The sequence below is a fragment of the Phalacrocorax aristotelis genome, chromosome 15 (genome assembly GCF_949628215.1).
Source record: "Phalacrocorax aristotelis chromosome 15, bGulAri2.1, whole genome shotgun sequence".
In the NCBI taxonomy this organism is placed as follows: Eukaryota; Metazoa; Chordata; class Aves; order Suliformes; family Phalacrocoracidae; genus Phalacrocorax; species Phalacrocorax aristotelis.
In genome coordinates this window covers 15,142,168-15,169,538 of record NC_134290.1, presented here as the reverse complement: position 1 = coordinate 15,169,538, position 27,371 = coordinate 15,142,168, and the positions used below count along the sequence as shown (strand labels likewise).

The 27,371-nt window shown below is 40.2% G+C and overlaps 1 protein-coding gene across 1 annotated transcript; it reads right to left on the bottom strand.

Moving 5' to 3' along the window:
• On the bottom strand, window positions 1-26,314 carry CHFR (checkpoint with forkhead and ring finger domains). The gene is made up of 18 exons (XM_075109886.1): window positions 26,218-26,314; window positions 25,589-25,733; window positions 23,412-23,511; window positions 16,287-16,396; window positions 13,826-13,885; window positions 13,461-13,673; window positions 12,285-12,500; window positions 11,522-11,678; window positions 11,156-11,310; window positions 10,423-10,585; window positions 9,392-9,534; window positions 8,855-8,974; window positions 8,450-8,533; window positions 7,675-7,745; window positions 6,587-6,674; window positions 6,303-6,410; window positions 5,137-5,209; window positions 1-2,829 (listed from the first exon to the last, which is right to left on the bottom strand). The coding sequence occupies exons 2-18, from the start codon at window positions 25,719-25,721 to the stop codon at window positions 2,787-2,789; spliced, it is 2,037 nt and encodes a 678-aa protein (XP_074965987.1). The 5' UTR covers window positions 25,722-25,733; window positions 26,218-26,314; the 3' UTR covers window positions 1-2,786.
• Window positions 26,315-27,371: the final 1,057 nt, after the last annotated feature.

Genomic DNA, 27,371 nt, shown 5'->3' with positions numbered 1-27,371 from the left:
TGAATATCTTTTTTTTTTTTTTAATTAATAACTTCTTAGTTCAGGAAAAAAATAAATCACAAAGAAGAGAACTGGAAGAACTACTCTCCACCTTCTTTATAAAAGAACTTTCTCAAAGAGAGAGACTATAGACCTTGTCCACCACTATGTCAAACCCTATCGTAATCACCTCGGTTTTCACAATGTCTATTCTACCACATTTCATGCTCAGCTTCCAAATATCTCTTATAAAGGAGGTGGGGGTGTGCTTTAGACAGGTTAAAAATATGCTGCACCTTTACAGTATTGAAACAATTACACCAAGCATAGTTCATACATTTATCACATTAACTATCACCTGGTAACCATACATTTAAAAAGGTCTAATGTATAGAGTATGTAATACCCATGACAGATACTCTTACTTACTTAAGAGCATATAAAGATCAAAGATCAGGATTTATTCACCCTCCCCATCTGCAAGTTAATTTCTCATCTCTTCCTGGTACAATATAAATGACAAAAAAAGTCCCTTCATTCCATTGCACTACCGCAACCCTATATGCATAGAAAGGCAGATTAATTATCTGTGACAGGGAAAAGGAAGAGGGGTTCATAAAAGGGATTCGAAGAACCTCTACTGCACAGGTAGTTTCGACGTTAGCACATGAGTTCTGTTGTTTGGGGTTTTCCCCCCCTTTTTTTTTTTTTCTTAAAGTCACCTAATGCATCCCTACACAAACATAGCGTGAGTAAGTGCAAGCGAGGTTGTACATAGTACTGCAGACACATTATTCTTGACCAACCAAAAAAACTCAGCACAAGAGGCTTGAACACTAGCACAGCGACAAGTCTATGCTGAGAGCCCATCTGGGGTGTGGGAAGTGGTGAATGAGAACGCAAAGCACATTTCTGCATATAATGTGCAAAGGCTTGATCTCCGCAACCGCACTCAGTTTGCTACATGCACAGCCAGAGATGAAAATGAGATCGAAAAACAGCTGGGAATGGTTGTCCTGAGAAGATACAATAACCATAAAAAAAAAAATTCTAAACATAAAATACAAATACAGAAGCAACAGAACATCGTTAATAATACTAAAAGACAGAAACACACTGTTGTTGTTAAAAGAAGTTTCAAGTATTATTCCAGATCCAATTTCAACCCTACTCACAGGAGAAAATGCCCAGAGATTAGGAAGAGAAGTCCACACCAAAATGTATTTTTAATAGCGTGCGGGCATGGTCGACAGACCCATCCTTGCGACAGCTATTTTAAAAAATAAAAATCTAAGCCAGCAATGCATCATTCTAATTCGCATTGATATAAAGATGTGCATTACTGGAAATAGTTGTTTAATTCACTGACACCAGTAGACACGATGTGCTGCATCATTTGTGCTCCATTATATCACAGGATATCGCGTGTACACTCTCTAACATCAAAGTATAAATCCTGCTCATAAAATAAGGCATACTTAAAACCAACATGGTATCTGCAGAGGTAATTCTGTATGCTGTCTTCTCATTCTGTTTCACTCTTCTAGGTACGATGAAAAAAGAAAAATTGGTCCCAGTCGAGCTCTGCCAACATTAGCTACAGATTGTGATGAAACAGATCAGACCAGATCAATTGGGAGGGGGCTGTGTTGGGATTCATTTGGTTTTTTAAGTGATGCTTGGGACGTTTCCTGAACGAGCTCTGCAGAAGGCATGAAAATAAAATCTACACGTTTTTAATGTCAGCGACACCAGTGCTCCCCTTCGTCATCCCTATCCCTACCCAGAAACGCCTCCATATTGCTACAATTTGTCCAAACTGAATTATTTTCTGTAAGATTGTTCCTTCCAGTAAAGCTGCTATATTCTGCTTTAAATTATAGCTTTTTCTACGTTTTCACCAGTGTATGCATGCTAGAGGACAGCTGCATGGCAGAGGTACATATTTAGCATACGGTATCAAACCAAAAAAGAAAAGAAAAAAAAAAGAACCAGTGTGTCCTACTGGCTGCTCTGTGTCAAACGCACTGTTTGGTCTTCTGATACAAAACACTACAGAAGTAATATTAGCAGAAGTCCGTTCTGCTTCAAGTATTACCCCAACTTTAAATGCGATTTTCAAATTCTTGTGCAATTATTTTTGTAATTTAATGTGAATAAAAACATCAACACGACTAAACTAAGAACAGAAACTGTACTCCTTCCGCTATAACACTGCACATGTGGTAGAAGCTTTAAGTTGAAACAGCTGTTTAATGGACGGAGGTGGGTTGTTTTTTTTTTAAAGTGAATATTAACATGGTTTCTAGCCCAAATGCAACGGGTAGCGACAAAATATCAGACTACCGCAAAATGCAGTTACAAATATACACCGACAATTTCCTTCTTAAATATTAATGGCTCTTGAAATACCCATCAGATACTTTTACAAAGCATTTCTATTTTAAGTCTAAGGATTTTTCTTAGTTTCTTCACAAGTAGTGCAAATACACTCCTTATTCTTAGGTCTTCCCAAGATATGGCTGGTTTTGGTGTGTGTAAATTCTGTTTGTGTTCTTCGCTGAAGCGATACAGGGACACTGTGGTCGCGAGGCTGGAATGCAACACTTGCTGGACTTTCTTGGGAAAAAGAAGTCTACCTTATTCATGTACAGCTGTAAAATTCTACAAATTAAAAAGTTCACACCAGATTACCTGATGCAAAAGTTATTGATTCCCTGCTATGGGGGAACTGCGAAGACCCCCGAACCTTAAACTGTAAAAGCAGTGTAACAGGTTTTCGTCCCCTTTCTACAGGCTACAAGTATTCAGTTCTTGAATCGTGTTTGTTCACAAATGTGATTGAATTTCCTGAAATTTAAAAAAAAAACAAACAAGAAGTATTAAAATGTAACAAAGTTCTCAGAAGTCACGCAACTAAAAGGAGTCAGCATCTTTCACAGGATATTTTAAATGTTAAACAGTTTAAAGCAGAATATTTACATGCTAACACATCTGTTTTCCAGAACCTGTTTAGATTGTACTCCACCATGCTATCTGTAACAGGATTTTCAACATCTCTCCTGCCTAACCCTTGTTAGCTTCATTATGCACACAGAAAACCGGTTATTAAAGGCATTCCTCTATACTTCTGCATACTTCAAACCCAGAAGGCAATTAAAACAGGAATCAGCAAATTCATTTTGCCCTGTGAGACATCAGTAATTTTTAGTAGACAGCGTTACACAAGTCACTAGGAACTAGAATTAACCAGGCTAATAATTCATTTCAACACAAACACGTTCTTTCGCTGGCTTAGAATCTTCTCCTGGAGAGAAAAAGAACTTTTTCTACTTCTGTATTATTTGGGTTTTATGGGAATGGCAAGCCTGTCTTCAAGAATTAAATAAGTAACACAATTTTGTATGGGGCACCTTCCAATTCTCAAAAACATCTCGCTAGCCATCCTTTGTGTTTCTCTGACTTGGGTTATGCGTTCCCTGATACATAACTGAAACAGGAGTTGGGGTGTTGAGTGTGTACATACATATACAGGGGAACAGAGACCATGAATTTTCTCCCTCTTGCTGAATTAGATCAAGGATTAGAAAGAAACCTTGCTTACACAACCAAACTGCTTAGCAAAGCAGTTTAGCTCAATTAAAAAAAAAATGTAGCTGGGTATCTAGGAGTGGTATGATGGGATTGTTTGCTTTTATGGATTTTAGGAACTAACCAGCAGCCAGTAAAGTTCTAGGAACAGCTAATGCTTGAAAGAAAAAAAAGAAAAAAAAAAAAAAGAGAAAAAGGAGACTAAAAAAAGGAAAAAATCCCCGAGTCATTTCTATTCTAGATGGAATTATCCACCCCAATATCATCAAAGGCGTCTGGTGAGTACTTTGATACCGAATTAACTCTCCAGCATTTCAAAACAAAACCACCTCTGGGAACATAGACAGTCCCGTAATGTGAAGTTCCAGATAGCAGCGGTACTTTGAATTGCATCTGCAACTTAAACTCCAAATTATTTTTTAACATTATTTGGTAAAACCCTCTGAATTTGTAAGAGGCTGGAGATGAATATTTTACAAGTCTTTCTTATGATCTGCTTGCCTGAGCTGTACAGACTGACTATTTTCGACCCATAGTACCTGAAATATTAAAGGAATTATGCTAAGTGTGTATGTTCATTGCAGCATTAGAAAGATACTGCAGAATCTACTATTCATTAAAGCAATTTCTCATTAAGGGGTAACAGCTCCTCTATCTTAAATCGCACTGAGAATTTAGAGAATTATTCATAAAGCAAGACGGATTTTTCTACCCTCCCTGGAACCAGTTAGCTCTTAGGTAGATAATTTTTGTTTCATTTTACAAGTCTTAAGTATTTGTCTTTGCACACGTGCATCCTTCCATAAGAATGAAATCGCATTGGTTAACAGTGGCTTCGCTTTTTTTAAAATCAAGGACAGTGATTTTATTTTGGATGGACATTTCTCATGAATGACCAAATACCAGGAGTCCGTGTCCTCTAGATGTAGTAAAACACTTGAGAAGTAGAGGGTTAATCTCTTTTCAGGCTTAGTATTTCATTTTCACCATATGCCAGATTGCTTGCGTCAGAAGCATAAGACCTAGAAACTCCTCCAAAACCAGGAACTGCTAAGCCACACCAGGTTCCTAACGTTACATGCTCCAAACTTCTCTTGCCTCTCTTGTTGCAAATTATTCCCATCAATTTATCCCTTCAAAGCATGTTGCACACCACAAGAAGAGTCTCTCATATTTTCCAATGTAAATTGCTCATTATTGTATATACACAATGTTTTTAAGACACACCCAGACATGAGCAAATGAGGAGCTGCAGCAGTGGGACAAGAACAGGAACGAAGGGGGAGTTGTGGGTGGAAAATAGGACTCAAGAAGTGTCAGCAACAGGTTACATCAATTTACAAGCCCTAGCGGTGCCCTTCTGACAAGCACCAAGGGCTCATTACAAAGTTGTGTTAGAAACAAAAATGACAAAAAAATAAACCAAACCAAAGCTCACCCAATTTTGCTTCTGCTGCAATAGCGTTATGCAATTTCTGGCACTTCAAACGTTGGTTTTGTTGCTGCTGGTTTTTTTTTAGAAAAAGAAACAAACCCCAAAACCACTTTCTAAATCATATAACTTACATGGCATGATGTGCTTTGACCTGAGTTCGACAGTTGCGCCCCCAGTAGCAATCAGGACGTGATGTGACAGTCACTACAAAAAGAGCAAATGAAACGCTGCATTTATTATGAAAGACATTAAACAAGGCGATGTAGATTATTAAGCCACTTCTAATGGTGGTTACTCATCACAGCAGGCTTTGTAGAGAAACAAGACATGATTGGCAAGAAGCAACTGTAACTTATATTGGCTCACCTTGCTAGAAACAAAGCAAACGGTGAAGGACAAAAAATTTATTCTGAATGTTAGGCTGATGCAGACTTACAGTGAAAGGATTTGGTTCTCAGTGCTGTCAACTGACATTTTACCGTTAGTTTAAGTAGAGATGGACTTTACAGTTTAAGACACTGGCGTATGTCTAGATACATTTCCATTCAAAAGAAAAATCTGTTAATTTGGGTAGAGTTTGTCGCTTTCCCCCCACTTTTACATACATTATAACTCAACTGTCCAGCAGGCCATCATACTGAAATGAAAAGCAATACTAAGGAGAAAGAAAATAGACAGACTGTCTCTCATTAGGCCCAGCAGCAGAAGCAGAGCTCTCAACAGTTAAAGACAGGGAGGCTGTTGCTGACAACAGGAACTAGAAGGACCAAAGTAAGATTTAAAAGTAGACTGTTGGAAGAGCTTCTGTTCCTGACAGATTTAGGATTGAAGGAGGCACAGTTGCTTGCATGCTATTTTATACTAAAACTGTAAATGCAAACAGATTTAGAATTAATTTATGAAACCATTCTTGTTCCTAGTTGAGCGCTGGTAAAATGTGAAATTGTTCAGGAGGAGCATCATTTTATGTATTTAAATGGGAAAATAAATTAAATGATAGCAACTAGTTCCTGTTGGCTATATTCTAGATTTCACTTAATCTTTTCACTATGCAGATATATTTATTCTACAGATGAGAAATCATACTGAAAGAAAAGATTTCATTAGGGAGTCTGACAATAACTATATGCAAACTTAGCAGCTGGCAAGTAAAGCAATCAGCATAAGATATTAGCCAGGCAAAGAGATTTGCACTGGGCTACATGAAGGTGCTAAAAAACCCGAAGGATACAAGGATAAAACCAACTTTAACTCTTTAAGTGACTCTTCCCCCCTTACTGTGCGAAGCGAACCCTACCTGGCAATTCAGCAACAGGAATATTCTGCCTGTACTGGTAGGCAAGTTCTCGAAAGCTGCGAAGGCCACAACAGTAGCAAAGCACTGTGTTCCCAGTAATTCTGTAATCTGGGGAGAAAAACCAGTTTGTACATACTGTCAGCGTAAGGCTTGAGAAATCAGATTTACCAAAAATGTCATGATGGCAATGGCTACGTACACAGAACTTCAAACCTCTTGATAATATTGCTGAGTTATATATAGACAAAGAGTTATACGTGTACAAAAATGAACATAACACATACCTGACAACATAAAAACTCCTCTTTGAAGAGCTAAGAGACTTTCGTTTAACATATTTTTCCATGTCAAACCCCTGGATGCCAGGTAATCCTGAAAAGAGCAATTTAAGTGTTTACTCTAGAAAAATCTCCAACATTAAAGGCTGACCAAACCATTTACCCTTAAATATTCCCAAATCTAGATCTAACTAGGTTTTCAAAATGAGTTCGTGCTGACTACAAGAAAAAAATTAAGTGTCTTTAACTTAATTAGCATGATACTTTCAGGTCACCAATAAAACCTTCCACTCAGTGTCCTTTTTTATCCAGAAGATCCTCACTTTTGCCAAAAGAATGCAAATAAATTCATTTCAGCCACACTCTCATTTACCTAAAACCAAGATTTCATCCAGTTTACTTGATTTAGATAACCCCATTACGGTATGGACAAAATATTTCCCACGGATCCTAGTGTGAAAAGCAACTTGTCTGGGAAAAAATATTTAACAAGGCTTGTTTTCCTGCTCTATTTTTAGTGAATTATTTTCCTCTTAATTAATATTTTGGATGTTACACTTTAGACTGTAGCAACTGGCTTCCCTAAAAAAAATACTTCAGACAAGTAAAATTCTTTTAAGCTTTAACGATCAAACGTATCTGAATTGCACAGTCTGTCTATCGGATATTTAAACTCAAATTCAGAAGTTACATCCAGAATTTTGGCCTTTGTAGTGCCTGTCAGACACGTTGGAGAAATGAAACGTCAGGATTGCATGAAAATGATTTTTTTTGTTGTTGTTGTTAAGAGAGTTGTACAGGAAGAGCTGATTCTAAGTGGGATGCATCTCCAGAATATGATGCCCTCTTACACAGGGACTGAAAGAGCCAAATTACGACCCTAAAATACTCCCAATCCAGACAAAGTAACTATAACTGGTCCAGCTGAATGTTTGGGGCTCATTAAATTTGCCTTTTAGAATCAGGTGCTGGAAGTGACACAGTGCCGGCACTGTAACCGTTAGGCAGCACATCACTATCGTTCCATGAGCGAGTACATCTTAAACTTTGTACATTTATTATTGTGCATCATGCTTAATGATTTTTAACCATACCTTTAGGATATCTGACTCGTAGTGGTTGTTATTTAGGACTCCATCTAAGCACTTATCACCAAGATTTATTTCTAATCAGAACAAGAAAAAGAAAAGTTACTATTTCATCCCGCAACCCCATGGCCCCCACACATTTTCTGAACTGTTTCCTGAAATAAAGTGCACACTCACGTGAGCACCAAGTAAATGACTGCATTCAACGTATGCTAAAGCATGTGATATATAACTTCCAGTGGCAAAGACAAGACATTGAGACTTTACAACTTCACCTTTAGACCACAAACACTACTACTAACCTGTACAAACTGAGTGCTGTTAAAGCACATTCCATTAGATTCAAACTGCAGCCAAGTCATTTCGACTGTTCTAATTTATTTAAAAAAAAAAAGTCTAAACCCCTAATTTTCAGAGGTCTGCATGTTTGAGAGGGTAAAGTTCTTCTCTAATCAGTTAACATCAGCATTGATTCATACGATTCTCTTACTAGGCTGAAATAAACCATAATTCTTTTTATACAGGAAAGCATTGTGCTCAACAAGTGTAGTTTTCAAGCCCAATATAGTATGGAGACGAGACGTTAAATCCTCTTAAAGACAAGACACACACCACCCAAGAAGTTTTTATGTTTGTGATGTGAGGACCCAGCCTTTGTTTCCTTTTGCATGACTGTGCTACAAACTAATCTACTGTCTTCCTTAAATTACCTAAAGTTCAAGATAGACAGACATTATTGCAAAGTGAGCAGGCTCATAAGAAACGGATTATTCCACAATACCACAGAACGGTGCCAAACAGCCAAAACATGCCATCCGAGCACAGCCCCAGTATAAGTGACAGAAGGGTTGCAGACAAACTGTACCTGTAAAAGAACAAAGAAAAACGCTGTAAGGACCTGCACACAACAGAACAGTTATTGTTCTTATAAATCAATAACAATAGAGCCCTGATAAACTTGTTTAAAAAAAAAAAAGTACACCTTTCTCATTTAAAATACATTCTGTAGAGGAATAATAGATTTTATAAAGGCAGATTCTTTCATGCTGACACTACAAGAGTCCAGATACACAATATTAAAATAAAGAACACTCTTCAAAGTAAACTTAAGTTTAATTAAAAATAAGGAGAGATTTAGTTCTGTAGCTAAGACAAAAAAAAACCACACAGAAAAGAGAGTACGCACATTGCTGAGGAGCAACATGAGGATTCTGTTCATGCTCTGCTCTTCGGTCAGGCATCGGCTGAAAGCAGCAGGTACATATTACATGGCTTCCTTGAGCAGGACACACGTATTCCTGGACAGCTAGTTGAGTTAAAAAGAGAAAAAAAGAGGTTAGACCAAACAATGTACACAGTTGCAATCTGGACCAGGAGTCTTAGTGAATATCAGCAACATAACAATCCGAAAGTAACAAGCAAGCAGCAGAATTTTTACAAAGATTCTACAGAAGAGCAGAAAAATGGCATTGAGACTTCTAAACTACATATGTGTGCAAAGTATTTCAATATGTAGAACAGCTTACGAACCATCAACCATCCGCAACCTAGTTTGGACAACCACATCAAAACCACGGTCAAATCTCATGACATCTGCAAAGACACCTATGTGAAGGGGCGTTACTCCTGCGGTACTCTAAGAGTGAGCTTGCTTAGCTCATAACGGGTGTGTGAGCTGTAGTATTTTAGAATCACACTACCGAGAAGATTTCATGACACTGACCTGCAGGGAAGTTGGCAGATGTAGATGGCGCATCTCCCAGTGCTTGCATTCCTCCTGCTTCTGTCTCCTGGCCTGTGCCAGGCAGAGTTGGAACAGAATGTCTTCGATACCCTGGGCACTGTCTGCATACTATATATGGTTGACTGAAAGAATAAAATAAGGTCATAGGAAATCACACCCAACAAATGCAAATATACCTCATATCCCTGTGCTAGACAGGGTTGGTCGTACTTTCAAAGTTTAAATTTGGAATTTCTTCATCCAGTAACATATGGAAGTTTACATAACTCAGCACCTCACAGCTGTGAAGACTGCTGTAGTTGTAACAGATAAAAACTTTGTATTTTGTAGTATTCCCCAAGTAGTTTTAAAAAAAAGAAAGAAGAGCAGTGTGACTAGAAGTGAGATCAACAGGAAAGAGAGGAACAAAGCTGGAGTAATTATCTACATGAAGAATTCTGTTCCCCTCTACACACAGAGCAAAACATGTTTGCTGTTGGAAAAAAAAAGGAGATATTTTGGTGCCTGGGAATCCCTAGGTCAAGCATCAGCTGCCTCAGTATCACACACCTGGCGAAAGCAGCATTCCAGACACATAAGAAAGCACAATCGTCGCAGCTGCACTCAGAGGGTCAGGGACTGCTTTATCTCCTGACAAGATATTAGCCAGAAACCTGTTTTCTCCTAAGGCAACAGCCAATTCGTAACTGGAAAAGGTAATTTCACATATCTCACATGAAGCTGTTGCACAATTCAGGATAGAACTGTTGGTCATAAATCTTGCTGGACTCCTAGGAAGTTCTAATTTTAATTATCTTTTTGTTGACTGCTCAGGGTTCACTAGGATGGCCCGTAAAATCACCAAAATAATTACTGGTAAGAACGAACTTACCTGAAAACAAAAATAAGGTTCATTCTGGCAGTGATCATGGACGCTATCAACAATAACAGCGTCTGTGAAACTAGCTCAGTTTGTGGGATTGTCCATTCAAACATAAGTAAGTCTAATTCAGCGCAGAACTTGGACATACCTGATATCTGAAGACTCACTATCTACATCTGACAACTCCAATAAATCTTCAGAACTTCCCTCCTCATCTGAAAAAGATCTCCGCACCTTAGGCTGCAACATGTCTTGAGTAATTTTGTTTCTGGCATCCATGCTACGTACATCGTCTTCGTTACGACATTTATCTGGCGCGAGAAGCAAATTTAAATTTCAAGAGAAAAGAACACCTTACATCCCTCATCCTCCCCCTACTTTATTAACACAGTTACGACTATTTTGTTTTCATTTCCATAAAACTTATTTTTGGATAACAGAGTTCTAGAAGATGTAAGTTAAATCCCCCTGTTAATGGAAGTGTCGTATTGGGCAACTTAAGTTTTGTTTTCAAGAGTTAATTAAATCCATATTCAAGTATATTTTTCAGCAGTATCTGAGTTTAGGTGGCCTGATCGGTCACTGTGCCCTATTTGATAAAACAGATATCCTTCTCATGATTAAGTAGCAAAATAGAACTAAGAATTCTTAGCACACTTGGTTATAGTATTAAATCACCTTCAATTCTCACCGAATATTTGAAATACTACAAGTTATTATGTCATATTAAATGCACCTGTTTTCTTACGGCCATATAAGAGAAAACAGCAGAGTCCTAAAACACACATAGAAATTCAATAGACGAGGGTTTGTGCATATATCAGTTACACAGCTGATGTGCGAAACACCTCGGATTCTGCTACACACACTGTTCAACTTGCCTGGATGCTGAATCAGATAAGCTTCAACCAAGTTGTTCAATATGTGATTTTTACAAATACGTTCTACCGGACAACGACAAGTTGGACAGAGAGAGGATCTTTCCATCCATCCTGAGTAGCAGGCGGCACAGAAAGTATGCATACAAGGCTGCAAGCTGGGAACCGCAAACATGAAATCAAAGAAAGAAATGGAGTCAAAACACAAATCTTTTGTTTTTCAGACACATTCATAACACTCAAAAAACTGTTTAGCATTGATTTCACTATATCTATGGGGGGCAAGGGGACTCAGGACTTGTGAAAACCCTAAATATCCTGGCCTCCTCTTACAGTTGTCACTTCTATTATTCCCACCTGATTACGTACCTTACACAGTCATGCAGCAGTTCTTGGCAGATAATGCAAGTTAATGTTTCTTCCATCTTATCTGGTTTCACATTTGATGTTTTTGCATCTTCGGAGCCAATTTTAATTATACATTCACTTGGAGCTGCTGGTGAAAGATTTGGACAAGCATCTTCATCTACAAAGACAGAAGATTCCAGAGTATGTTGTTTTTGGAGCTTTTAAAATGTTGTGGTTTTTTTATTTAAGTGCTTAAAAAGACCTGAAAGACATACACTTATTCACTGTTCACTGACAGTGGTCCCACTAAAGGTTCTTGCTATACACGTAACAGCTTCTGCTACCGAAGCCATTATTTTCACTGGACGAGAAATCAAGTCAATAAGAAGCAAGAAACAAATTGAAGACGGACTCATGACAGCTGACCTGACTCAAAAGGGGGTGGGGGTGGGGTGGGGGGTGGTGGAACAAGAGGAGAGTTTTGCTTTTCTTATTTAATACGACACTGAAACGTAAAATAATGTGAGGAAGAAACAAGTTACCTATCCCCTACTAACATAATCTTTCAAGGCCTTCCAGGTTCGATATGCATGCATTCTGAATTTATTTCATATTAATAAAGAAAAATAAGCACAGATCCTTACGTTTCTGTTAATCTCACCAGGCTTCTGTGAAAAATGGACATAGCTTTAAGCTTCTAATTAAGTTTTTTAAACTAACTTTCAACAAGAACATTAAAATAGAACAGTGCAGGGTAAGTTGTGCGATACTGTAGTATACTAGCCTCCTTTTAGTTTCTTCTTAGCAGGTTCCAAACCTTCTTCCTCTCCTGTCCTTTGAGAACCTGATTCTGCTTTTTCTTTGTCAGTGATTTCTGAAGTGATTGCAGAAGTTTCCGTATTCGTATCCAGCTTTTCGTGTTCGTCATGCAGTGCCCTTAGACACACTGATTCTAAGATGGGGAAAGCAGGCACAGGAGTGAAAACTGAGGATTGTGATCCTGTAAAATAAAAACAGAAACATGAACAGAGCTGCACACAGATATGGGACACGTGAACACACTGATGATGCACACACATGGTTCCAAACATCTGAACAGGAAAAAGTGCAGCGGAAAAGCAATGTCTGCATATGTATATTAAATGCTTCTGAGCCAATCTGACTAACTGGAAGACCTGGGGGTGGAAAACAAGCTATTAGTTGTGTAACCATACTTAAATCCCCATTCCTCTTTAAATTGTAGAGTATTTATTTATAAGACTATTATCCACACCAGGTCTTCCTGACAAAGATGCCAGGCAGAGGATTTATGCAATACTGACCATACGTAACAGGTCAGGATCACAGCGGAGGGCAAAGCTTTGTTTTCACAGCAGCATGTTTTTAAAAGTCCTAATGAACTGTTGACAAATGCCATTTTCTAGTCGGCCGTTCATGTTCCAGTTCTATTTTAAGAGTTACGCAGTATTGTGGCATTACACTTGCCAACATAATGCAAGATACTAGACTAGGGATCCACGAGGTATATTTTGGCCTTACAGCTCTAAGCAAGGGGAAGGGGACTGGTGATTGGCAGCAGTCACAGTGACAGCTAGAGTAGTTTCTTGGAGTGACTGCAGGAGCACTCGTATCTACTTTGTTATATGAGCCATATAGATTTGCTAAGTGTTCACCAGTGTTCCACTACACAACCATACTGTAAAGATAGAACAGTTTGGGATTTTTCTGCCCCTCTGAGCACAAGCAATTCTCACAATTGCCTTACTCATCCACCAGGATTTACCCTGCCTACTCATAGAGAGAAAGATAAAGTGCACACATCCACCTAGTATTTTTACCAGAACTTTACAAAGCCAATTCTAAAAACCTAGATTGGGGTAAGATATTAATCTGTTAAAATTCAAAACTGGACTAGCAGATGATGGGATATCAACCTTTAAATACTTGGCACAATTCTTACCAGATGTAGAAGGATTATCCTGCTGAACAGATGCAGACTCAATGAGAGAGGTAGAAGCAGCATTAAAGAGGTTAGATGTAGAAGTAGATGGCTGTGGTTCCTCATAGCAAGACTGAGTAGCTGACGGTGATGAGGTAATTTGGGTCTCATCATTACTTCTTCCCATACTTGAGGTATCTTTGGTCACATGGCATTGGTTTTCTACATTAACTTCTGCAGTTGGAAGGGGGGAAAGGAAAGAAAAAGATCTGTTGACAGTCACCACATCGTGGCTTCAAAGTTCCAAGGAATCAAACTCTCTCAAGAGGGTTACATTAGTCATTGGAGCTTAGCTCCTCTTCATGGATCTTGAATTACTTCCTTACCTACTGGTTCTTGAGTTGCATCATGTTTTGTGTTTAAGGATTCATAAAGATAAGCAACATCTGAAAGAGATTTAAAAATATTTATCAGAACCTTTAAACAAAAATTCACTAACCTTAATCTCACATAAACAACTTCTATTCACAAGTGGCTGCTTCCCCAAAGTGTCTGACAGTGGAAGAGGCAAATGAGGGGTCACCTCTCCAGTACAACATTAATACTCCTACTTAGGAGGCAATTAGGAACAGCACAGCAAGATCTTTTCTTCTCAGGAAACCAGGCAGAGCAGCTTTTGTGTGACGTTTAACTTGTGCCAGCCATGGAACCAGAGGCATAATCATTTCTCAAACCTAAAATCTGCTCTGTGTCAGAACAAACCGTATTTTTACTGATACTTGAAAGTTCTTTGAAGCAGCTTATTGTTTCTGAGCTCACGTCTCAACTTCTTCAATTTTATTTCATTTCTTCGTGAGATACATGAACTCTCAAACATACAGACTAAGACATGCTGTAAGTTTCGTCCAGAAACTAATTTAGTATCTATTAGTAAAATCAACTGGATAATATGCCTTTCTTCTCCATCTTACTTCAACCTAATACAGTTCCAAAGATTCCCCTAACTTGCTACTTGTTTTCACCTCCAGCCACCTAGAAGCAAATAAGACACTGTTGGTTTGTAGCAACCCTTCTTCTGATCAAAAGTTAGAGTATTGTCTCCTTCAGAACTACTCAGAATGGCCAAATAGGCATGCCAAATCTAAATTCTCTCAGTCTTTGAAGACGGAAAAGCTGAAAAAGCTAAACTGAAGGCTTGGTAATTCAAATACTTGTTAACCCAAACAGTAACGAACTGAATCACTGGTTTCTAAGTACCTGGAAAATTCTCGTTTCTCCAAGCAGCATCAACTGCAATAGTGCCATCTTAGAAAGAATTTGTGAGATAAACAAGCCATACAGGCAGACAAATAGAGCTTATCACTGCTTCTTGTAACATTTACATCAGACAGCATAAATCCATCTGATCTGTCTGTAAATGAATTAACAGCAACTTCACAAGGGAAGTATTTCAGTAGTGAGTATGTATGTATCTAGAATTTTTCCGATTAATGGTTCATATGTCTGTTATTGTATGAAAATTGTAAATAGTCTTGTGTTTTATGTCAAATATCATGCTGTAAATGTATCTAATACTGCACCCTCCCACCTCCCAGCACATCCAATTATCTTCACAATAACAGGGGAGCTTATGACCATACACAGTCTGTCTGTTCACCTTAAAGTTCCACTTCAGAGCTATCAAACACAGTAACGAGAATTAACATTTTAAAAGCCTCTTTCGCATACAGCCTTTTACAGAAAGCAGTGTTCTCTACTAAATTTTAAATATTACGTACTTCACACTTAAGAGAAGAATTGCATTCTAAGGGACCGAGCAGTCAGCTGGTGCACAACAATACATATGTATTCCCTCTCTCCCTGCCACTTATCAAAGTTGAACCCTATCTGTTACTTTGCAAAAAGGAGTGATTACATTCTTTCTGTACATCTTTTCAGCCAGCATTGGATTTAATGGTCCTGTATAACTGAATGAAAAGAAACGGCATGAAATGAAAAGGTATGACACGAAAATTTTGCTGCCTCAATAGTTATCATTTCCCAAACTATTTATGAACACCTTTAAGACAGGTGACCACACAGATCATTCATTCAATCTTTCATTAATTTTGTTCCATTGCAAAAATTAATGTTTACACCTAAACCTTGGTCCCTGACCTCTATCCAGTTAACACATGAAAGAACGTTACTTCCTGGCCAACAATAGCTTGGCTAATTTAAAAAACCTCTGAGGAAGGACCCCCATTAATTTTTATTTAAAAACAAGCAAACAAAACCCCCTAATTATGTTATTTCAATTGCATCATCCTGAAAAGAGTTATAGGTATGGGAGGCACAGTTCTTCTTTAAGACCACACAAATATTTTTCCAGGTTTCTGGAAAAATTCTACTTTCATTATAGGGCTTTCCCCACCTCCCCCCCCATTTTGCCTCTTCCCTCTTTACAACAAAAAACCCAACACAAAACAAAACAAAAAGCTTTTGCAGCCTTTCCTTCTGGTGCCAAAAATTGCTTCAATGTGATATATAAAGTATCACTAACTACCCCAGCAATTTGACTTCTAAAATAAGCATTGGGCATGTGATCAGGACCTCATTAGTTACCATTCCATGCCTTAGTTCTTCCAAAACTACTGCTAGGCACACTTCAATTTCAGACAGTTGCTCAGACTTGTCCCTGCAAAAATTGGCACATCCATGACCTCTTCTAGAGAGACTTGGTTTTAAACGTTAGCAAATCATTTGTCTTAAAATTGAGTGATTCTTTTTTAATTGTACTGATATTTCTTTTCTCTCATGACTCAAAAAAAGACTAAGCATGCCATTTTAAAAATTTCATTTACTTACTGTTCTCTGGCTCATTTTTTCTGTAAACAACATAGATCACATCCCCAGTCTGTAAAGGGTATGTCTGCTTCTTAACCACTTTCAGTTTGTTAATTACTGTTCCATTAGTACTGTAAAGAGAAAGAAAAGAAAACTTAGCATAAATGTTTTCATATTTACATAGGAGAAGGAACAGAAAACACAAGATACTTTTAATTAAGAAAAACTGTTGGCTCTCAGAAAAAAAAAGGACTAGGACTTCAAAGCTTATTTGCAGCTACTGGTAAAGAGGTGGTAGCTGACAGACAGACAAAAGCTCCCTGACATTTGGCCAATGTCTCAAAATAATTAGATGACTGTTTCTGTACAATAATCTCCATCCTTTAAGTATAAACCACGACAAGACAATAGGGGTTATATGCAAGAAGTCCTAGGTTATGTTCTCCAATTAACACCCAGAACTTCCTAAGAAATTCTGCATCGATGGAACTTTTCCTGTACAGTCTGGGATGCCATGCGGCATTAATTTTTCTCCTCTCTTGCTTCGAATGGTAAAACCCTAAAATTGTGAGGTTACTTAGACTGTTTGCAACTCAAAAGTGAGAAGTTAGTAAGGTGGAAAGAGAGTTACATATATTGAGTTATAAAGACAAGTTGGAATGAATTCTTTTGATATAAAGACTCCAAGGCTCATGGAAGAAATTAAACTGGGATAGAGGAAAACGCAGAGCATTGCTTATTAATGGAGGTATCTCCTTCGCTATGGGTGATGTTTTATACACAAACTATCAGTGTTTTATAACCGAGTCAAGTTATCCAAGTACTGAGTAATTCCAGCTCAGTTGCAAAGAGTCTCTTTCAGGGCTGCAGCATTCTAGAATTTCAGACTTCTGCCATTCAAAATCTCAGCAATTAGTACCCAATATAAATGAACAGAAAATCTGCTTTTTCCCCCCGGCAGAGCAAGCTGCTGCATGAAATAACAGCAAACCTCTGCTGCCACCTCCTGGAAGCCACCACTTGCGTGCCCAGGAGACAACACAGCCTTCCTCAAACAGACCAATTTCTCTCTAGAACTGAGGCATGGTTATTTAGAAATAAGCACCTTCTCTTCTCATTATTTTTCTTTTGAAAAGCAACCTGGAAAAATCTTTTGTCTTTCAGTAACATGAGCAGAAAAAGAAAACTAGAACTTGGTACTGTTGACCTTTCTGGACACAAAGTCAAAAGCATTACATTAAAAAGTCACAAGGAAAAGCAAGCTCTTTTGAATCATACAGCAAGTCTTGATCGAGGTATCAGTTCTAGCTCTTACCTCTGCAACTGCTTTCACTATCTACATGCTTGAATCAACTAATCCAACATAAATAACATGAAAAAGAAGCTACTTTAAACATCAAGAAAAACAAAACATCTTTGGGTCACATCGGTATTTGCTCTATTAAAGAATCTTCAAGCTGCTCCTATAAGCAAGAAAACTATTTTAAGCTTGCTTTTTTACCTCAGGCGTACAGATGCTGACTAGCCTGAAAGACACAAGTACCAAAGAACCAGCAGAACAGAGGTATCACTAAAAGAATGCCAACGTTTAACAATTAAGAGGGAAAAAGAATTTTAGTCAGTCTGTTAGAAACTATACTCTTTGTGACTTAACATTGACACTAGTGATACTATATTAAAAATACTATGTCAAAGCAAAAATGGCACCTCCTTCAATTGTCAGTAGACAATTCAAAAGAGACAGTAAAGCTTACAACAATCCCTGAAACCTCTCAGGGATCCTGTAACAAAACTAGGAAACATCAAATTTGACCTCCTTAGTTTTCCAGAAGGCAAAACAAAGTGCGCATCTCCCATGTGCTCCAAGTGTTTTAGACCTTCTTTTTTTATAAAACAGCTAAGCTCAAGTAACAAGAATTGTCTCTTACTGAGGTTTAGCTTCTACAGGCAATTCCTAGTCCCAATATTTCACCAGACATAGGGTAAAATGCCACAACAATGTATTTTAAGAAGTTGCTAAAATAGTCATCACACATCCAGTAACACTCGTGCTTGGTCTCACAAGGCAAGCTGCAGCAAGAGCTACCCAAGACCCCAAGTGTCACACTGACTACAAATAGCCAAATCTTTTCAGTTCTGCACAGTTATACAGACTTCAGTGCGAGCCGACTAATGAATTCCTCGGCATCCATGGACCCAAATGAAGTAGGAATAAACTGACACCACTTAACACAGAAAACCATTAGCTTTTCTTAAATACATTAACAAACTGCAGTAGTTGTATTTATACCTTGGCCAATAACCAAAAGGGGAAAAAAATATGCAACTACCCCAGATAATTGCATTACCCTCTCATTTCCAGTTTCAGGCCTTAGCATGAGGTGTGTAACAGGTACGATGACATATCAGATTAATGCTGTGGGTATTTTTTAAGCAGACACATGTGACATCTGTACATTCCTCTGATGTTTCAAATTAAAGTAAGGTCCCCAGAAAATGAGTAGAAAGTACAATGAGAATCCCAAATATAAAGGCCATCCGTTAGAACTTAATATTGAATTGATACCAACTGGCTGTATAATTTTGGAGGAGGAGAAGAAAAACAGTACTAACAGATACAAATTGTCTGTGTTGTCAAACAATATCACAACAGGTCCCAGTGTCACTTTTCTAAAGAGTAGAAGAAAAAAACAAGTCAGGCCTTGACTCAATTCCAATGTGGTTGATGACGTTACAGTTTGATTAATGAACTACACGTTACCTTTACTTCCCAAACCCATCTGTTGTGCAGAAGCGATGTGAACAGCTACATTTCGCTCAGACAGGCTTATTTTTTAAGTAAGTGAATGATCTATGTGTTGTAAGATACTTTGGTACCCTTCCAAGAAAAATGCCAATCTTACTTTTTAGTAATTACTAGTGTCCATCCAGGAGGAGAACGTGATTTATGGCAAAGCTTCTGGGTTAATAGTTTTAATAGTTATCTGCTATTTAAATGCACATTACCCTGAACACACTATAAGCTGAAATGAGCTTTGAACTCTATTAAGTTACAGAATCCCTTCTGTGCTGTGTCATTCTCCATTCTTTTAATGTTCACAGAAACAGTTTTGACTAGTAGGGTGAGCAGAATTTCATAGAAGAAAGGACACCAGCGCCAACTGAAGATCAACCTCCGATTTACCCATGGAAAGCTAATATCTGGTTGCTGTCATGGGAGTATCAGCCTTGTGTAAATAGTTTCCTGCTCTGAAACATCATTTAGAATCATTTAATAAAAAATTCCTAGAAGACAACAAGAGAAGATCTTAATTAAAAAAAATGACCTTAGTTGCCTTTAAAATTCCGTTTTCAAAATGGAGAATCTTGCAATTGCTTTCACTTAGGGCAAGCCAACCACTGCCTCCACTGTGTTAGGTCAGCTTGCATAATTCGTTTTCTTGCAAGCAGTATAAAGCACCTAGTGCATGTTTTGGAAAATAAAGCAGAAACATGCCCCAAAAAAGGGCGAGTCTGAATATTTTATTGTACTGGTTGCTAGTTCTTGGCTTTACTTAATTCCAAACTTCTATTCACTCAATAATTTTGAGTTCTCTACACATTTTCTTTCACCTGCAAATCTATGGTAATTGTTTCCAAAGCAGATCCAAGATATGCTACCAGGGAAATCAAACCCAGTGTTGGCTGTCTACATGTATTTGATGATATTCTTTGGTATAGCTACAATACAGAAACAAAGTCCACTCAGTTCAACTGTCCCACACTAGCTGCCTCCTTCAATGCATTCCTCTTCACCAGAAAAATCTGAGCTTGACCACAGCAATGTTTCCAAACTGTTTTCCACTTCAGAGAAGAAAAAGCTGACAGTGCAGTATTTTTCTGGGACTCTGGGCATCTGTACTGCCAACTCAAACATTCAAAAATCTTCTTTCAGCCTGCTTGATTTTTTGGGACTCATCTGATACTAGGCACAAACACTGGAAGACCCAGGAGAACAGTCAGTCTTCTGGAAGTAGTCATATCAACTTCTTCAGTCTCTTGACTCAGCAAATGGTAGCCTCACTTCATACCAACTCACAGGCAAGCAGAACACATAAAGCATCTTATTCTTTTTTGTCAGATACATAGTAGTGCAACATGCATAAGCAGCTGATTGGTAGTACTCCATAGGCGCAGCCTTTGTGTTATACTGCTGTTGTAACAAGCCCCACCTTTTCTGAATACACCATACAGAAAATTAACTTTAATTTGGCTTTGCTAGTTTTCTGCTGGCTGCACCGTCTGCCTCGGGCATGTGTGTGTGAAGGGGGTGGGAGGGATGTGGAAAGGCAGGCAGGAATGTTTCTGCATCATTCACAATTTATTTAGCTTGTATTATCATGACATTGGTCTAAACCAATTCTACCAGCCACATGCAAATAAAACTGGGGATGGTTTCTCAAGATTAGATTTACAGCTATGCTCCGAGACTGCCATGATAGTCAAACATGGCCTGATTTGTTGTTTGAAACATCTTGAAATGTGGGATAACGTTGGAGAATGACAATTCTAAGCCATTTCCTAGACATCTTAGCTAGGCCTGATATTTCTCCCTAAAATTTAGCATTCCATCCCACAGGTTCTGGGAGTATAAGCCCTCCAGGGATCCATCCTGGTTTTCTTCTCCACCTATAAGTGGAAAGGAAATATACCCTCCTCAAGCTTGCAGATGACACAAAAGCAGGTGCAGAGCTGGGCTGCCATTCAGAGGCACTTAGACAGGCTAGAGGAATGGGCTGATGGGAACGTCACCACATTCAACAAGGACAAACCCTAAGTTCTGCACCTGGGATGGAATAACCACCTGCAACAGGACAGGCTAGAAGCCAACCAGTGAGGGTTCTTGGTGGATCTTATGGCTAAGCATAAGATCATACACCTTGGACTTGTGCCTAGTCTTAAGTCAGCAGCATGCCCTGGCAGTGATGAAGGCCTACAGCACACTTGGCTGTATTAACAGGGGTGTAGTCAGAAACTCAAGTGAAGTAATTATTATTCCCCTTTACTTGGAACTCATTAGTACACATCTAAAATATTACACCTAGTTTTGGGTCGCCTAGTACAAGGAAGGTCTTGATACACTCGAGCAGGCCTAGCAGATAGCCACTGACACGGCCAGAGGGCTGGAGCACAAGACCTACAAGCTAAGGGGCTAAGGGAACTGGGCTTGTTTTGCCGGGGAGAAGGAGGCTTGGTGAGCAGGGGACCTAACAGCAGCCTTCTAGTACCTATGAAGAAGTTACAAAGAAGAGAGAGGGAGGGCCTTTCCTGAGGTGACAAAGATCATAATCCGAAACAAGGAGGATTCAAACAGATGCAAGGGGAAAAAAAAATCACTGTGAGGATAATTAAGGTCTGAATTAAGGGCATGGAGAAGCTACAGAATCTCTGTCCTTGGAGGTTTTCAAGGCCTGACTAGAGAAAGCCTAAACAACCTAGTCCAAAACCAGTGGTGGCCCATCTTTGACAGAGTTTGAACTGACTCTTCTGACCTGAATAATTCTACATGTTCTGTTTTCCTTGAGGAAATAAAAAGAAATCCATAGGCCATGTAAATATCTGGAGGTGAGTTCCTCACCCTGAAAAAGACTCCTTTTAATATCAATGTAGCTACTAATTGATCAAGAGACAGAAAAGGAACAGAGATGCAAAAACTGTGCTGAAAGAAGAACATCAACTAAAGCTCATATATTCTGCCAGTGCCCCTCCCCAAAACATGCATGCCGTTCGCTTAGACAGTTCAAAGGTTTTTCAGCATATTCTTGGAGGGATTTTTGTCAAAAGCTCAGCAGGTATTTGATACTAACCCTGAGCTACCAGAACAATATATTTAATTGCATTCTGGTATGTTGGAACAGGGATTCGGCATGATGCCCTTCAAAACCTCAAATGTGAGATTTCCTCTTTATATATGTCCATTGATATATTTTGAAGTGTCTTCTCTGTCTTTGGGTTATAAGCCTTCCAGACATGAAAAATGGGGAGAACTGGCAGAAAAGTATTATGTGTTTCTTTACTGGCTGCAATAACCTGGCAGAAAAAGAATGTGGTTTACAGAAGCATTTTAAAATGTCACAGAGCTCTTGAAATGTAATAAACCAGAAGCCTTTGGCAATCTTACGACAAAAATTCCTGTCAAAAATGAAGCAGATGAAAATTTGAAGAGGGCTACAATCTCCTCCTAAGAAACACCCTTCCATTCAAATTCCCATCTCAAATTTTATAAAGAAAACTAGAAAATTAACTAAAATCCATTGAAAAACACTCACAACCCCTGCGGTGCTATTTGTACTCCCACAGTAGCCTTGGAACTCTACAGGAAGTAGCCTCACCACTATAGCAAGTTCACTGGCCTTCAGTATGTGAAGTAGTAGGTAATTAACTTCATATACTAAAAGTAGTTCCACCAGATTAACTTAGCTTTTTAACAGTAGTTCCAGTGAAGTATGTGCTTAGAACTACAGCCCTTCTTGTAGAAAGATATCACAGCCCTAACTTAATACAGAAAGGCCCAGAAAATAAGTTAATCATTCTGGTTAAACAAAAGAAACAAACCTGAAATATCAATAGTAGAAATCTAGCAAACATCTTTTATTATTAAGTTAGATTGAATAGGCTCTAGTCTCCATCTGACATGCCCACCACAACTGCTAGGCTACTACCGTACTTATGCTAAATAGACTACAGATATTCGGAATACCAGAAAGATGTGTAATAGGTACAGATTTTCACTCCACATCTCTTTTATGCTTTAAGATCATCACTGTGGGTGTTTTCTTCCCTACACAAGTGCCTGAAATGAGGCACACTCGTGCTTAGAGCTTTGAAGAACGTTGGCATCACTTTTCCTCAAGTCTAAAGAAATATGCTACAGAACTATTACATCAACAGTATTTTTCATCCAGTAGACTATAAATTCCTTTGTAGAGAAAATAATATTTAGAAAGAGCCAACCCCCCCCCCCCCCCCCCCAAACCTAGATGTAAAAGCAGGGAAAAAATGAAACAAAAGAGAGAAGGATTTCCTATTAATGCCTTGAGCAATACACAAGATTTTCCTTCACAGACTACAAAGAAGGTAAGAGTAGAAGTTCACAGAAGAACCAACCTTGTATCTTCCAATGACACTTGACCAGATTCTTCATCCACTATGATTTTACAGTGATCTCCAGACACCAACTTGTTGCCAGGGAAAGATAAGTCACAACCTTAAAAAGAAAGCAGATTTTTCCAGTGTGCTTAAAAATACACATTACACAGACAGATCAGCATTCTACATGGCTATAAATGCACAACAAACTGACTCATGTACATCTGCAATAGTTTCAAACTTCTACTGGCATATAGGCAGCAACACAGCCTAGTATGATACATAAATACAAACAGTGAGATCGCTCCATGTGCTGATACAAGCTTATTTCAACCATTTCAAGACGTTTTGGTTCCCTTTTTTCCCCCCAATCCTAGCCCTTACAGCACAATTACTCTGTTCTAGAGCGGTAGAGATAAATCCACACATATCTGAAGTGTTCTATCTAATTCCTAGAGGCATCCATCACAGGCAACCCAGCTCTTTTCCCACATCATTGGAACACTGTTCCATGGGATTCAGCTTCTGCTTCATTCTGGTATATTGGGGAGAAGTCGTAGGAACCAACAGCTGATAAATAAAAGAGTATCACTTTTCTATGTTCAAGTCTTTTTCTTTTGTTTGTTTTTAAATAGGAAAATTTTCCTCATCTCCGTTGACAGCACTATTACGTTAATAAAGCTGAAGGGAGATTAAAAATCCAGGACGAAGATTTAGGGACTTGCAGGAGAAGTGCAGTAACAAAGCTGACATGATAGAAACCTTCCCACGTACAACTCCAGGGCTCTGAGCAAATCTGGTATTTTCATTTCGCTTTAACATTGAATGTTCAAGATAACGCTCAAGGTTCCCCACTAATCTCTCTCACAAATGACTCAAAGTCCTCCCTTACACAGAAGTTATAATTAACAAACACAATTCACTTCCACCTATTCACGCTGTGGGTGTACCGTATCTCAGCCTGCAAGAACGTGTCCAGAAGGAAAGCAGTAGCCACTACACATGCTGATGACAGGTTATCGCTAGCCTACTCCTAACATTCAAGGAGCAAACAACAGCTGCAGAGTTCACTGTTGCCACACAACTTGTGATATTAGGAAGACCACTGAAACGGAGTAGACTAAATTCTATTCAGGAACATGCCAACACTTCCATCCTATTCTACAGAGTTAAGACTTTCATACGGGAGCAGGAAGGACAAAATGCTGTAAACAAGCATTTCTAATGCTCCTGAAGATTTTCTAAGTAATTCTTACGACCCAAAGCTTGGTATTCTTGTAACCACACATTTTATTAATCCAGTAGCAAATCCTTATGGAAGCAATAAAACACGCAAAAATACATCTCTCTTTCTGCAAGATAACCCTCAACTAGATCTCATTTGAAGAATTTACCTACAGCTTAGATAACGATAAGCAACCTAAATGTGTATTACCAAATGTAAATATGCAAAACATTTTTCCTACAATACATTATCTGAATTTCTCACACAGCTATAGCATCTAGTATGCATGTCCAAGGCTATTTACAGAATGTAACTGGCCAAACAGCCTGAACTGATGAACAAGAAACTTAAAAGTTAGCACTGTCAGGGCAGAGTAAAGAAATTAAAATACTGTGGCCATTGCTTTAAATACAGTAAGCACGAAATCAATTAAAATAAAGGCAAGTAGTAAAAGCCCTAGAGTCTGGGAATAAAGTTTTCAAACCCATTCTCAGAGAAACTTTCAGTACTTGTTGGCAATCTTTATATGGCTAGAAGAATTAAGGGCTTTTATGTGGGCATTTTCTTTTCGGTGAAGCACAAGGATTTCGCATTGCAGTTCCAACTTATTTTAACCACAGAAACAAAATGAGAATGTAAACAGGACCGATACGCAGAAACTCTTTTGGATCAACAACCGTTCGCTCTTATTTGTACAAACAGTCACAGACAACCTAAAAAGCATATTCGCTTTTAAATGTGCACACGTCACAAGTTGGTAAAAAAGAAAAGGTCATCGTAAAACTTCCTTTTCACACAGAGCCAAGAGGCAAATTAGGAATAAGGGACTGCCTGGCAAACGCCTCCAACAGCTGAAAGACCCAAACCCAACTCATTTCAGTCCACCTTCCAATGTCTGAAAGGCCAGGAGGGGGGATCGCTGCCATCCCCAAATGCAGCCCCGTGCCAGGGCAGTGTGTCCCTGTCCCACCTTTCTTCCGACCAATTGTCCATTCTCTTTTCAGCAGCAAGACGTGCGGCTCTGCCTCCTCAGCACCCAGCCGGATCAGCTTCCCCCAGGGCTGCTGCTGCTGGCTCTGCTCGCCTCCTTCCGAGCGCTCCATTTGGATTCACATCTGACAAAAACAAACAAAGCGAACCCAAACCCTACCATCACACAGCACCCGGGGCGGGGCGGGGGGCTCGCTGGGGGCCGGCAGCCCCCTCTCCCTCCCGAGGGCCGGGCCCCGCAGCCCCTCAACACGCCCGGGGGCTCCCCCGGCCCCTGCCCTGCCCGCTTCCTTTTGTGTGGAGCCGCAACGCCCTCCGCCTCGGCCACTCGGCCCCCCGCAGCCCGCCAACCCCCTTCCCTTCGCCCCCACCCCTCAGGGCCGCTCCCCGCCTGAGGTGGGGCGGGCTGGGGCGGCCGGCCTCCCTCCCTCCCGCTGCTCACTTCTCTCCCCAACTTTCCGCCCCCCCGCGGGCCCCGCTCCCCCGGCGGTGAGGTGCGGCGAGGTGAGGGATGGACGGAGGGCAGGGGGTGCCGCTGCCCCCGGCGCCCCCCAGCCCGGCGCCCCCCGCTCCGCCCGGCGTCCCCCCCTCCCCCCCGCCGGCCCTTACACCCCGTCCCGCGTCCCAGGCGGCTCCTGTCAACAGACATTGCCACCATCAGCTGATCAGCGCTGGGCGGGGCCAGCCCTGCCATTGGAGGCGGCGCACGGCGGCCATAGAGAACGCACCGTGGGGAGAGGCGGACCTTCCGGCGCTCACCACAGAGCCGGGCGAGCTAGAGCGTCGCATTTTCCGGCGAGGCCGCGGCGCCTCGTCCTACATAGGGAAAAGCGAGGGTTGGGCGCCGGAGACGCCTCGGCGGACATTTTGGGTGTGGGCCGGCTCGCAGGCGGGACAAGGCGCCTGCCGCCATCTTTGTTGCGGGCGGATCGAGCGCCTCACCGCGAGGTGTTTGTGGCAGCAGCCGGCGGAGCCCGTTTAATCGGTCATATATAGTGAAAAAAATGTAGTTTAACTCTTCGATATTGAGGAGTTATTAGTTTGCCAGCAGCGGCTAAATAAAAAACATACTTGCCGTTCCGGGGACATGCTTTCGAAAGAAAGTTCATGCTGAGGCAGGATCAGTGCCCCTTGATGGGGGTTTCCGCCTGGAGGAAGCAGTGCCAGTTTCAATCCCGAGGCTCTTACAAACTAAAACCTGCGGTTATTGGGGACAAAAGCAAGTAGCAGTGCCTTATGCTCCTTAAGAATCGTCACTTTGCCGTTTGTTGCCCCACCGACCACCTCGTTTCAATGCAGTCTTTTACAGTAGTTGGAATCTAGCTTTAAAAAGCCCATGCAAAACAGCAACAAAACCCCCCAAACAAAACAGCAAGTGGAAGGTCTCATCAGTTCCCCAATGGCAGCCCCATCTCCTCTCCCGTGTCCCTGCACTGGCAGAGCCCAGGCTCCCCACACCACTGTGCTAACCCAGCCTCTGTGGGGCCACCATGCTCATCCTCGTTTTCCCAGATCCTGGCTTTGTCTTCCCACCTTCTCCATTCACTGGGAGCCACCTCAGAGAGCTAAAAATGGCCAAAACCAAATCACCCCCTTGCTCGCTTACATCCTGCTCCCGCCTCAGGCCGGTCTGGGGTCCCGCGGAGCGGCACCATGTCTCCCCACCCTCTGTCCCAGCTCCATGCTGCTATCACCCACTGGCCTCGCAGCCGGCAGCTGCCTTTCCTCTGCCACACCCGGCCAAATAGTTGGAGCTTCTTCCT

Bases quoted from the DNA above. Each gene is read 5' to 3' on its own strand.
- CHFR (XM_075109886.1), bottom strand. From the start codon at position 25,721: ATGGAGCGCTCGGAAGGAGGCGAGCAGAGCCAGCAGCAGCAGCCCTGG. The intron at 16,397-23,411 runs GTTGGTTCTTCT...TTCTCTTTACAG, and splicing joins GTGTCATTGGAAGATACAAG to TACTAATGGAACAGTAATTA. The intron at 8,534-8,854 runs GTGCGTACTCTC...GTTCTTTTACAG, and splicing joins TCATGTTGCTCCTCAGCAAT to GTACAGTTTGTCTGCAACCC.